At 37.6% G+C, this 14,827-nt stretch overlaps 1 protein-coding gene across 1 annotated transcript in view; it reads right to left on the reverse strand.

The window, feature by feature from the left end:
- WDR70 (WD repeat domain 70) overlaps positions 1 to 14,827 on the reverse strand; it is a 271,973-nt gene that overhangs the window by 30,070 nt on the left and 227,076 nt on the right. The window contains exons 12-13 of the mRNA XM_052659024.1: positions 13,786 to 13,870; positions 11,551 to 11,689 (exon numbers count right to left, since the gene is read on the reverse strand). Coding sequence (XP_052514984.1) covers positions 11,551 to 11,689; positions 13,786 to 13,870 — 224 coding nt within the window. The remainder of the gene's footprint in view (positions 1 to 11,550; positions 11,690 to 13,785; positions 13,871 to 14,827) is intronic.

Genomic DNA, 14,827 nt, shown 5'->3' on the forward strand with positions numbered 1-14,827 from the left:
TGGAAATAAGAACAGAAATGAGGGGATAAGCATATCAGAATTTGTCTTCTCTTCTAAGGAAGAATAATGACTGGACTTTTGATAAAATACAGTGACAAATTCCAACAAATAATTTTTACTTCAAAGCAGAGTGTGTTCTATAAAATAGGCCCAGGAAACAGATCATACTCATTAACAATATAACAACCAAAACAAATTATATTCATTACAGTTTTAGATTACCAATATTTTAAGCATCCACAGTAAATCTGCTTCCTCTACGGAACTCAAAACATAGCTATTTTTAGTAAGACTGAAAAAGGATCATCTTAAGTTTTAAACAAGCAGACAAAATCTGTACTTCTTTCATCGAATCTAAAAGAAAACATATTTATGTTCTGAAATTCCAAATTAATTAGAAAAAACTATTAATAAAAAACAAAAGCAAGAGAAGCTGGCATGGAATAGGCTATGGTATTAAGTACCAATAAGAATACACTAAAATAAAATATAATAAAAGGTAAAGCAAAATTAACAAATACATGTTCACCAAACACCTACTATGTGCCATATATTGTTCTAACTCTTTGGAATATAACGTTCTGGCCATTCACATGGCACCAAGGAGCCCCCTTACTCCAATTTGCTCACTGGAGAATCTAGAAATGATTGAGAAAAGCATATCAAAGGTAAAACAGAAGTGTTGAGAAAATACAACCCACAAGAAAATGTTAAAATAACAATATCAACTAAGTTTGGATCACTTAGACAAGAGAAGACAGAACAGTAACTTCACAATCTTCAAGGAAACAGAGGATGTTGACCAGCTGTTCTCCAATTCCTTGAGGACTAGAGTAAAGGATGTGGGCTCTAAGCATGAGAATGTAGGCTAAAAGTAACTGGGGAAAAAAGAGCTGACGGTAATGAGAGTTTTTATAAACAGAAATGAACTCTTTAGGGAGGTTGTAAAATCTTCTGTCAAAAGTCTAATTTTCATATAAGAGAGCTGAGTCGTAGTCCTCAGGTAGGCAAGAAGATGGGCTCTAGACAACAATATTGAGACACTGAGCAAAAACAATCTGCCTGCAGTGCAGGAGACCCTGGTTTGATTCCTGGGTCAGGAAGATCCCCTGGAGAGAGGATAGGCTACCCACTCCAGTATTCATGGGCTTCCCTGGTGGCTCAGATGGTAAAGAATCTACCTGCAATGTGAGAGACCTGGGTTTGGTCCCAGGTTGGGAAGATCCCCCAGAGGAGGGCATGGCAACCCACTCCAGTATTCTTGCCTGGAGAATCCCCAAGGACAGAGGAGCCTGGAAGGCTACACTCCAGGGCATCACAAAGAGTTGGACACAACTGAGTGACTAAGCACAAAGCAAAGTCACAATATGCCTGATGCCCCAGCTAATGAAGCAAAAGCCAGCAGCTCTGCTGTGGTACTTACATGAAGGGAACTTATCACCAGCATAGGAGAGGCGACTTGCACTAGGACCAGAGAGATCAATTTATTTCCTATAATGTGAATGTCCCTGCAAATGTGTGGTGATCTTAAACAATTCCTCTTAGGCACATCTGCTGCAATTTGTACTATTTAACTATTTAAATACTATTTAAACACTATTTCATACAGTGTTTCCCATCATTGTTATCATTTTTTAATAAAAAAAAAATTTCCTGGTGCTGGGTGAAATAGAGGGATCACATTCCACTCTGTCTCTTTCTCTGAATGCAGTTATAAAACCCAAATTTGAGGATTTTGAAAAGTAAATAGGAGTAGGTGGACTGGGAAATTAGTCCAGAACTCAAACTTCACTGAAGCAGCATCAAGTTTACTATTTCCCCCAATTCTGGTACTTCACCCTACCTCCTGGCCCCCTAAAAAAACTGTGATGAACAAAATATCAAAATTTTAAATTAAGACAGCCTCAATTCAACTTACTTTTCCTTTTGTCTCACTCAATATGGCCTGAAATAGTAGTGTTACTGTTCCCATTTTTATTTAGAGTTTCGGAATTTTACCTGTCATGAATTTTTTGCATTAATTTTATTTTTTATAATGTTGCATTAAAATGTTAATTTGTTTTGATTACTGAGTTTTTTGATACCTTCTTCTATTTTGTGTTTGAGTCTGACTCTAGTCCTGGCCCTGCCTCAACTATAGCTCATTCTATAACACAAAAATTAGCTCAAAATAAACCACACACCCAAAAAGAACCAGAGTAAACCATAAAACTTTTACAAGAAAACACAGAAGAAAATCTGCATGAGCTGGGGTCAGTCAAGGAGTTCCTAGATGTGACAGCAAAACTACATTCTATAAAAGAAGAAAAACTGATAATTTAGACTTTATCAAAATTAGTTTCCTTTGAGGGACTCTATTAAGAAAAAGAAAAAAAAAAAACCAGGAGAAAATATCCCAAGAACTTGGTATCTAGAATATATAAAAGACTCTCAAAATTAACACTAAGAAACAAACCTGATTTAAAACTGGGCCAAAGACTTGAACAGGCAGTTCACCCAGCATGACATAATCACAGAAAATGAACACATGAAGATATTCAAGTCTCCCACGTTGCAGGCGGATTCTTTACCGCCTGAGCCACCAGGGAAGCCCATGAATGCTGGAGTGGGTAGCCTATCCTTTTCTCCAGGGGATCTTCCCGACCCAGGAACTGAACCAGGGTCTCCTGCACTGCAGGCAGATTCTTCACCAGCTGAGCTACCAGGGAAGCCCTCACTGGTCATTAGGAAAACAAATTATAACTATGATGAGAAAGCATTTCAAATACCTGTTTGAATATATAAGATAAAAATGTTACAATACAATGTTGGTGAGGATGCGGAGCAAGTAAAAAACACATATACTGTTGGTGGGAAAGCAAAATAATACTGCTTATCTGAAGATGGCTTGGAAGTTTCTTATAAAAATAAATATACATTCATCATACGACCCAGCAAGCCTATTAGGTATTTGCCCTGGAGAAGTGAAAAATTATGTTCACACAATGAATGATTGCTATTGTTGTGGTTTAGTTGCTAAGTCATGTCCAACTCTTTTGCAACCCCATGGCCTGCCAGGTTTCTCTGTCCATGGGATTTCCCAGGCAAGAATATTAGAGTGGGTTGTCATTTCCTTCTCTAGGGGATCTTCCTGACCTAGGGATCTAACCTGTGTCTCCTGCATTACAGGCAGATTTTTTAGGGCTGAGCCACCAGGGAAGCCCACAAATGAATGCTTGCAACAGCTCTATCCAAAATCTCCCAAAATTAAAAATAATCAAATGTCCTTTAATAGATACACAAACTGTGCTGTATTCATACAGTGGAATACCACTCAGCAATAAAATGTTAACAAGTCAGTGATACGCACAACTGACCTCAATGAATGTCAAAGGATACTGCTAAAAGAAGTTGATCTAAAAAGGTTACACACACTTTGAGTCCATGTACATGACATTCTTGAAAAGTCAACACTAAAGGGATAAAGAACAGACCAATGAATAGCAGGGATAAGGAGCTGAGAGAGGGAGAGGGGTGAGAGTGTGACTACAGAGGGATGGCACAAAGGAGTGTTTGGGGGTGACGGAACTGTTCTGTATCCTGACTGTACTGATGGGACTACAGGAACCTATAGGGGCCAAAAATCACTTTAAAAATAATAATCAGTACTACTAAACTTGTTCCTTTCATTTTCCTTATGTGAAACATTTTAAGATTTGATAAGGTAGATGCTGGGCTTCCCTAGTGGCTCAGCAAGTGAAGAATCCACCTGCAATGCAGGAGACACAGGTTCAATCCCTGGGGCGGGAAGATCCCCTGGAGTAGGAAATGGCTACCCACTCCAGTATTCTTGCCTGGAAAATTCCAAGGACAGAGAGCCTGGTGGGCTACAGTCCGTCGCAAATAATCAGACGTGACTGAGTGACTAAACCACCACCACCACTAAGGTAGACATTAACAGTTAAAGCACCATGAAATTGGTGATTTCTTTCCTTTCTACTCTCGTATGCCTACAGATGAACACTCAACTGCACTCTTTAAATCCTGAGAACTGCTGTGCTGGAACATCCATAATATAATACTGTTAGGTGCAATGAGAAGTAATTTAATCACACCTTACAGACAGCAGTCTGGTGTCCTGTACACTGTGAGGTAAACTTAGCAGGAGATTCCAGCTGAGTTCCAGTCACTGTTAAGAACTGAACTCTGGCTTGTATGCTGCCTCCTTCAGGAAATTTCAAGAAAGGGTTTAGTAAGTCAAATCACAAAAGTAGTAAAATCTCAATATTGTTTTTCCATTCTAGCCCAATGGCATCTCTTTTCATCGCTAATTAAAGAAAATATTCTTACAGAAAGTGGCACTGACTGATCACTGTGCTTTACAGTAAAGCATTATCCTAGTTACCAGGCTGGAAGTTAGCTCAGGACCCAGGAAAAAGGCAGTACTGGAAAAAGAACCATGTAATTGCTGTGCTGGCAAACTGACACTGAAACTCCATCATCCTCTATTTACTCCCAGGTTCCCTATCAAATATTAATATAACTCAGAAGGCCAGGAAATACACAGTGCACACACACCCTTTTTTGTTCCCAGTGAGCAAATGCTCAATAAACCTAGGTTGAGTATACTGTCGTATCACTTGGCAATGGGAGAAGAGACACATTTTACTAAATACAAACATACTGATCAGGATCCATCTAGAATTTACACTGTTTAATCTTCCCAAGAAAGTGAATTTCATTAAGCTGATATTGCTTTATTCAAAATAATACATAATTCAAAGCAACTGCTATTTCCTAGCCAACCAAGCAGCCTGATTGCTCTTTAATAAAAATCAGATAATGGAAAGCTAGTTTAACTCAAAGCCCATTTTTTTCCATTCCCTTGTGCTTCACATTAAAAAAGGTTTCACTGTATTTTAGAAAGCAGATAAATGCCAAATATAGTCTTTCTTTCATTTTCAGTTGGCATTTGCACTGCCTATAGCTCAAGTTCCCTCTGTGTACTATTTTCCTTAAGTTCCTGATTGGGCAAAGAGACCACTTGACTTGTCTATTTCTAGAAAACATTTAAAGAGGTGTGATTTGGCCCGGGCTGGGACTAGTAAGACAGATCATTAGTCTATTCCCAGTATAAATCAGAAGAACAGAGGAGTTTTTCAGCTCCTTCAGAGACAAGCATTCACAGGCACAGCTTCATTAATTCATTAAGTTTGGAGTAAATTCCCAGACTAGCTATATCTGTATTCAAATATGAGAACAAAGACACATTCCAAAGCCAATTCTGAGGACTCCCTGGAAGTTCATTTGAATGGCCTTTCTGCTCTCCTTCACGTGTACAAATAACATGGGGTAACTGCAGTGTGAAGAGTCAGCATGTCCCTTACACTTAATAAGATAAACAGCTAGATTCATGAAGGGCCTATTACTTCATGGCCCCATTATATCCATTTCTCTCTCTTCAATCTCTTTGGATTCAAGAAAACAATATTCTCTTCTAATAAGAACACAAAAACTTTAATATAAAATGGAAGTGGTAATCCTTTCATTTTATGTTACATGTCATATTAACACATATAGCAATCTTTTGGATATCAAAATTTTTTAATGTAAATGTCATATTTGGTATAGTCTGTGGATAATATAAGATATGATACTTTCTCAGTGATCCCTTCTATATTGTTATACTACTTTTATAATCAGAAAAATTCAAAATAAAAAAAAGCTAATCTGAGGTTTCCCTGGTGGCTCAGTGGTGAAGAATCTGCCTGTCAATGCATGAGATAAGGGTTCGATCCCTGATCTGGAAAGATCCCACATGTCATGGAGCAGCTAAGCCCACGTGCCGTAACTACTGAGCCTGTGCTCTAAAGTCAGGGAGCTGCAACTCCGGAAGCTGGCGCCCTAGAGCCTGTGCTGTGCAACAGGGGACGCCACTGCAGTAAGTCCACGTACCCACCGCAACCAGAGAGTGGCCCCCGCTCCCCACTTGCCAGCAACAAAGATCCAGCAGAGCCAAAACTAAATAAATAATATTACATATAGAAAAGGCTACTCTGATACGTCCTCATTGCAATGTATATAGGAAGAATGTATGTACATATCAAGAGTCAGATCTTACAAGGTGAAGAAAAACAATGTGGACTCAAGTTCTCTTCAGAACTTCACCTAAATTAAAGAAGGAAACACAGTTGGTATTTTTAATGGAAATTTTTGTTTTCTTAAAGCAATCTCTTTTTTCACACAATATGGACCTTACCTTCTTATGCAATAAGCTATCTTTATAAGTCAGATAAATGGGTGTGAAATAAGAAACTTTCCCACCTTTTGGTAAATATATAAACTATTACTTAACATGCTTTTAACAATAATCATGTATTTTGCAACCATGATAATTAAGGGGTAGAGAAAATAGCCTGTAGATAGGTAGGCATGAAGTAAGTGTGAAGAATCCAAATTTCATCTCTCCGAGGAAAAGATTCCAGAGAACAAACAAGGGTAGAACTCTACGATAATCCTTGTTCTTTGCCATCTGGTCTCTTCAATGATTAAAAAATGTTCCTAAAGATAATCAAATATTCTTCCAGTTCAGTTCAGTTCAGTCGCTCAGTCCGACTCTTTGCCACCCCATGAATCGCAGCACGCCAGGCCTCCCTGTCCATAACCAACTCCCGGAGTTCACTCAAACTCATGTCCATCTAGTCGGTGATGCCATCCAGCCATCTCATCCTCTGTCGTCCCTTTCTCCTCCTGCCCCCAATCCCTCCCAGCATCAGGGTCTTTTCCAATGAGTCAACTCTTTAAATAATCACAAATGAATTACTGTCTTCCTTAAAAGACCTTTACTATAATCTTTCTTATATAGGTACTAGGATTCTCAATCAACTTTGAAATGCCTAAGGCAGTCTAGTTGAAAATGCCAAATCAAGTTTCTCTAACCTTCCCTTCTGTTCAGCAGCCAAATGCTAGCTCAGCTGTGTGAGATGCTATAGCTATGTTTTAAAAATAGAGGTTTAGTTATTCTCTTTCTTCTCCTCACTTTGTTCGGTCAGCATTCACAGACATTGAGGTTCCTCAAAAAACGACTTAAGCAAACAAATAAACTGGAAGAAAAGTCAGGATCAAGTGGGAAATTTCTTTTTTCCTCCTTACTTAAGGGAAGTAAGTATCTCTTAAATTACTGTCCAAAGTAACTGAGGAAAAGAGGCCCCATTTCAATGATGCCAGGTCAAACCAGCTTTATTTCACTATGCTTGGGTGACAGTGTCAGTGGTAATATGCTAGCACAACTGCATACACCATGTCCCTTGATTTATTTATATGAGGGAAAAAGGAAATCCTATTAGTTATTCTGCAACAAAGTACAGTTTGATGAAAAATCACTAAGCTAACAATAGTTTAAAATGTATTTCAAAGCATTTCCCAAAATACTTGGAACTTTGAAAAGACTGAAAATTTCCTATGTATCTTCCAAACGTAATTACTTAAAAAAAAAAGAAAAAAGACAGGTCATCTCAAATTACATTTTGTCCATCCCTTTTCTCCAATGCTTTTCCCCCACATAAAATAGAGTAATAAACACTGTTTACACAATATATAAAAACTCTAGGGTCCCCTCTTATACACACACAAAAGCGAGCTTATAAACTTAAGATCAAATTATATTCTGGAATTTATCTTAAAAAAGAGGCTGTGCACATTATTCAAATTACAAAGAATTAGATGATAAATGAGGATATGCATTTGTTTTTAACTTGAAGAAACAAAATTAGACTACAAAGGAAACATCTAAAAATAATTTCAGCAGAACTGTAAAATGTCTACAAACATCACAGAGTAAAATTAGTAAATATCAGACATTTGTCATCTGCTAGTTGAAGAGTTTTGAGATTCTCTACACTGAACAGAGGAAGAAAAATTTTCAAAAAATATGACAATGCAGTGTGTAACTAAAATATTTTTTAAAAATTTGTTTCGAACATAAATATGGAAAATATAATTGTTATATTTTTAAAAGATATTTACTGTTAAGATTACAGGACAGTTTGTAGTTATTAGGAAATTAATTATACAGATTAACATTCTCTAACTGAAAACAGTGTTTGGTTCCCTATATACGTTGTGAGCTTGGCATTCCAGTATATAACTATGTAGGGATTTATTTATTTTTTAAAAAGACTGTGAGAAAATCATACTTCACTGAAGTAAATGGCTTCAGGACAGCTCTAACACATCCACTGCCTGTGCCAGGTCAAAAAAGCAAACAACTAAATGCTGACGTTAAGAATATGAGATGCTGTCTTCTATTTAAATTAAAATCCAACAGAGTAATAAGTACCTTATTTTACCAGTGTGTGGCATTTCCAAAGAAATGACAATTCTGGTCTTTTTGTTCCTTAACAGTCACATTGACATTTCCTACAACAGGGATTTGAGAACCAGGTTTTTATTTATTAAATTAATTTTTATTGGAATATAGTTGCTTTACAATGTTATGTTAGTTTCTGCTGTACAGCAAAGTGAATCAGCTATCTGTATACATATATACTCTCTTTTTTGGATTTCCTTCCAATTTCAGTCACCACAGAGCACCGAGGAGAGTTAGAGCTATACAGCAGGTTGTCACCAGTTATCTATTTTATACATGGTAGTGTTACATGTCGATCTCAATTTCCCAATTCATTTCACCCCCTCAACATCATGGTATCCATATCTGGTTTTTAATGACAAAAATACAATTAAATAAAAGAGGTGGGTTTTGGTCCCTCTAGCACAGTGTCCAGCCTCTTTATCCATCCCAAAGAATGAATCTGTTTATCTTCTTACATTCCAAGAAGATGTAAAACTTGAGAAAAAAGATCAAAGGGGCAGTTTAAAATCCCTTTAGCAGACCATTTTACAATATAAACAGAAAACAATGCTGTCTGATGTTAACAACCGAAAAAAAAAAAAAAAAAAAAACCCCAGACAAATCCTAAATCAATAATTTAAAAGGCCACTTTAATGTGTATGGTGTTGTCCCTATTTGAAGCGCTCTCTTCATCCATCTATTAAAATGGATCTCAAAATCTGTTATCTGACTTTCTGAAGATAATTCAATATATGGTAAATTCTATTTCCTTTAATGAACTCACTCTTCTGTTTGTTTCTTTTCACTTGCTCATCCCTAAAATGCTCTGGTTTCCCAGGGCTCATCTCCTCTAACCTTTATGCCCTTTTCTGTGATCGAACTAATCAGCCACCAACATTTCAGCTGTGAACCATAAATACTTCTCCCCCAAACTGTGCTTTTTTTCTTCTAAAGCACCAAAGTTATCTACTCATCTGTCAACTGAACATCTCCACCCAGACATCCTAAAGGTGCTTTAAATTCAACATATCACCAACAGACTCAGTGTCTTTCTTCTAAAACCTTTTTTTTTTTAAATCATAGGGAACATTGATTGACCCAGTCTCCTAAATTACTATAAATAAATACTATATCTTGGAAATCTCACTTTCACACTTCAATAAAAATTAACTTCTAAAACCTGGTCCTGAATGTGTTATTCCTTTGCTTTAAAAAAAAAAAAGGCCGTAAGATAAAGTCACTTTCTTATCATGGTATACAAGGTCAGTTTACCTTTCCATCTCCAGATATTTCTCTCCTGCCTTACTCCTCAAAGACACACCTGTGGTCTACAACATGCATTACTTGCACTTCCCAAGTATACCATTCATTCATTCAATAAACCAGCGCCATCTGTGCGCTAGGCACTGTTCTAAGCATTGGGGTTCTGCAGTGAACAAAACAGATAAAGTTTCTGCCCTCATGGGCTTACATCTTGGTGAAAGCAGACAGACAAAAATCAAATACATAATAGGTGAAGTGGTGGCAACTGGTACGGAGAAAAAGATCTAGCTAGAAAAGCAATTCAGAGCAACACAACAAACAGCATGATCTGTAAACTTAAGACATCCAATCCACATGTCTTTAAAAGTACAATCATACTTCTATATCCCTTAATTTATTTACATTTAAATTTTATTTAAAAAATATAACCCCATGAATAATATTGAGAGGCATAGTCATCGAGAGCCATTAAAAAAAAAAACATCTTATTTCTGGAGTGACCAATCATAATAATTTCATATTTTGAGATTAAAGTTTAAGACTTAATTAAATTAAGACTTAATTTAAGTCCAGGTTCGATGCATGAGACAAAGCGCTCAGGGCCGGTGCACTGGGACGACCCTGAGGGATGAGATGGGGAGGGAGGTGGGAAGGGGGTTCAGGATGGGGGACACATGTACACCCATGGCTGATTCATGTCAATGTATGGCAAAAACCATTACAACATTGTAAAGTAATTAGCCTCCAATTAAAATAAATAAATAAAAGCTTTTTAAAAAAGAGTGTTTTTCTTTGATTCCAGTGTTTCAGTTGCCTTCAGGATGCACCCCAACAAAGTATTATTTGTGCTGGCATATTTCAAATTATGTCATGAGATTAGAATCTATAAATCTTAGGTACTCATCTAGAATTAGTCTCATTGTCAGTTCACTGGCTCTAACTAACTATACCATGGCTTCAAATTTAGGGCCTACAATTTAAGACTCCATAGTAATACTAGAATATTAGAGACAGGAATTTTTTGCTGGTGATTTAAAAACAGTGGTCTGATGGTCTGAATCATGTAAGTACATGGTATGTCTCAATTGTTTACAAAGAGCTGAAATAACTGGAGAAACCTACAGAAGAGCAATGCTTAAGACAGGATATTACAAAAAGGATCTGATAGTGAGCCAAGGAAAATCTGCACAGACATTAACTGGCCTGTTTTGTACTCAAAAAACAACAATGATTTGCCTTCCCACCTAAATAATACTACATACCTTAAAAGACTTTAAAGGAGCTCAGATTTTCTTCTGGGAATCTTCACTATTACTGTATTACATACGGCTCCACTCTCTAGATATCAATGAATGAATGAATGCCTGCATGCTCACATGGTGGTGTTTTCCTACTTACATACATATGTAAAGAAAACCTAAGGGGGTGGGGATTTGGTAGCTAAATCTGAAATGCTTTAAACTTCCAATAATGAAACAGAAATTAAACTCAGTAGAAGCCGCACCTTACCTCAATGACAACTCTGACAAGGAAAATTCTGACAAAGATTTCAAATAATGATATGCTTCGTCACACTCTGAGGGTGTAACTTTTCACTCTGTCCATAATCCCTGAATCCTTATAAACACACACACTGTGGGACGCTGCTTTCTGTATGCTACATGGTGATCTGCCTCTCCTCTCCTGAAACTGGTTGGTAGAGAGGGTAAGCATCCCAGGCCCAGCTGAACTTCTGACGATGGTGTGTGCCCACAGGAAATACTGGGTCAGCAGGCGGTAAAGTGTAGGTAAGCCACTCTGCAATGTACTTACTAATAATTCCTGTATTGGAGAAAAAAAAGCAGCTACCACACACTGGAAGGGCAAGAGCTTATGTTCTGTTTCAAAACCAAAACCAAAGATGGCTAGTAGGCAAGCTTCACTTCCTTCTCAAGGCTGGGAGGAAAGAAAGTACATACCGCATCTGTGATGTCTATTTCATACACCCTTTGGAAAGTCCTGCGCTCGAAGAAGACAAGCTTGCCGCTGCCACATCCTCTTTGAACAGATGTCCCAGTGACTATGAGTTTATCATCTGGACTGAAACAGCAGTCAGTCCTACAGACAACAAGAGTTTATAAGGTTAGGTTTATGACCCCACAACAAAGCAGCAGTAATGAGTTAAATAAAACATAATCAACATCATTGTAAAAAGAGACAACTCTTATACAGGGTTTATAATACATCAGGCACTTACATTAATTTCCCCATTTTACTGATGAGGAAACTGAGGCGGAAAGAAGTGAAATGAATCTTGTCCAAGATCACAAAAGTAAGTGGTGCAGCTGGAGTTCGATTAGTCTGACTCCAGAATATGTGCTCTAATTTCTAAATATTATAGTATCTTTTACTGTAAACAGAGGGTGGGAAAAAACTCAATATTGACATTGATCCTGTCTATACACAAATAGACAGTGTATGACTAATGTCTAAGTGGTAATGATTTTGACCAGTTTGAGAACTATTTTCATTAGCACTACCTCTCAGATAATTTGAGTTTTGTCAAGTCAAGCACCGAGCAATGAGGAGCAGCCTGCACCGCTGGAACCTAACTGATGGCTATGATTCAACAGCTCTTGAGGATGAGAGGTCCAGCCATCTGACTGTGAATAACCTAAGACATGAGCCAAAGACATTATGCAGTTAGCATTACTTGTGGCAGGCACTAGGCTCAAAACATTCACATTGGCTATAAATTCACATTTGTTTGTCCATCTGTTTGTTTTAACAGATAAACACCGTGGGCCACAGGCCATGTTGGAGTTAGTGCTCTGATATTATACAGCTTCCTCCATTTGCTGCTTCCATTACCATTGTGCTCTCCTTGCTGGTCATCATTTAATACAGAGGTGAAATTTTATTTCAACCAAAATAGAAAATTTTGCTTAGGCACCAACTGTGGGACTTAGAGATCAAATCCCAACCTCAGCTGCTTGCAGAAAAATCTTTAAAGCTTCAGTTATCAACTTAGCAGAATGGAGATTATAGTGTTCACCTACCCAGAGCAAGACAGTCTGAATAAGTGAAGTTTACCAAATTATTGATTGGAATGATGATAAGAAAAATTGAGGACATAATATAAAAGGTTCAGTAACTATGAAAAATTGCTTTCATGGCTGTTGTTGATCAGTCACTAAGTCATGTCTGGTTATTTGAGATCCCATGGCCTGCAGCACGCTAGGTTTCCCTGTCCTTCACTATCTCCCAGCGTTTGCTCAGACTCCTGTCCATCGAGTCGGTGATGCCATCCAACCATCTTGTCCTCTGTCACCCACTTCTCTTCTTGACCTCAATCTTTCCCAGCATCAGGGTCTTTTCCAATGAATCAGCTCTTCACATCAGGTGGCCAAAATATTGGAGCTTCATCTTCAGCATCAGTCTTTCTAATGAATATTCAGGGTTGACTTCCTTTAGGTTTGACTGGCTTGATCTCCTTGCAGTCCAAGGGACTCTCAAGAGTCTTCTCCAGCACCACAGTTCAAAAGCATCAATTCTTTGGTGCTCAGCCTTCTTTATGGTCCAACTCTTACATCCATATATGACTACTGGAAAAACCACAGCTTTGACTAGATGGACCTTTGTCAGCAAAGTGATATCTCTGCTTTTTAATATGCTGTCTAGGTCTGTCATAGTTTTTCTTCCAAGGAGCAAGCAATTTTTAATTTCATGGCTGCAGTCATTGTCTGCAGTGATTTTGGAGCCCAAGAAAATAAAATCTGTTACTATTTCCACTTTTCCCCCATCTATTTGCCATGAAGTGATGGGACCAGATGCCATGATTTTAGTTTTTTGAATGTTTAATGGTATGAGGATTCAAATTTTAAAATAAAAACAGGCCTACTCTGTCATTTATACACTATCAAAAGAACAATCCTTGAAAATGTTTTTACTATCTCAAGACCCTAAGTGTGTACACAATGTATATATTCATACACACAAACACATGAACATACATCATTTCAACTTCAAAAATAAAATCTTATATTCTGAAGAACATACAAAATGAAAGGAAAAATAAAATGCATCTTTCAAAAACCTATTTCAATCACTCTCTAGTCCCTTTTCTAGATGATCTAAGACATATACTATAAATTAACATGAAGTTCCTTTACAATTCTCCTGTGCTTATCAAATATTAAAAATATGCTACTTACATTGGGAACATTGTGGGAAGACCCGAGGCAGAAAAGAGTGGCTTATTAAACTGTCGGATGTCCCATAATTTTAATGTATCATCACCTGATAGAGGAATGAGAAAAAAAAAGACAGAAAATAAATTTTGCAAAAAAAAAAAAAAACAAACCAGTTCCATGTTTAGAATTTGCTAAACTTAGTATATAACTTTAAGAATAGGACGGGTGAGAGGAGGTGAGGGAGGAAGGGAGGGAGGGAGAGAGAAAGGGAAGAGGCAGGAGGGAAGGAAGAAGGAAGCAGATGCACATAACATGTTTTACTGTTTAACTGGGGAGCCTGAGAACAGTACAAAGGTACAGGATAATGAACTAGCCTCCTAGAAGTTACTTTCCAGATTGATGTAGCATCTGTAGGCTAGCAGGAACCCTGGAGAATCTCTAAAGAGTGACTGTCTGCAGAGCAGATGGTAGTTTCCCTGTGGTGTATTTGTGCAAAACTTGACTTCTTAAGAAGATATTAATTTAACAACCATCAGGACTGAAAATAGTGCAATTCACAACAGATTCTTTTTCCCACTTGTGTGTGGATGAAAATATCCATTAACATTAATGAGGGTGAGCCACGTGATTCCATTCCCTGCAGGGTAACTCAATTTGTGCCTCTCATTCTTCACCTTGCTGGGGAGTACAGCTTTTCCAAGCCATTTAAAGTATAATGAATGTTCTTTAAAGAATCACTTTTGAAATATTTCTATAAGGCTACTAACTAATTCCTGTCCATAATGAAAGCCAGAGCTCTTATAAGTAATACCTTTGCTGTTCTTGCTCCCCAGTGTCCAAAGCTGAGACCTGCCTCAATCCCTGCGGTCCAATAAGGAATTAGTATCAGATGCAAGTGAGGTGAGTGGAGAGCTCAATAAAAATCCCCATTCTCTCTCCTGCGACCCTGCCTCCAAAATCCAACTTTTGGCAGGTGCACTAATCCACAACTGGCTGGATTAGAGACCTACTTATACTGGAAGAACTTGGTAACATCCATGTTTTTGCTTTCAGCCTTTTTAGA

The sequence above is a fragment of the Budorcas taxicolor genome, chromosome 20 (genome assembly GCF_023091745.1).
Source record: "Budorcas taxicolor isolate Tak-1 chromosome 20, Takin1.1, whole genome shotgun sequence".
Lineage (NCBI taxonomy): Eukaryota > Metazoa > Chordata > Mammalia > Artiodactyla > Bovidae > Budorcas > Budorcas taxicolor.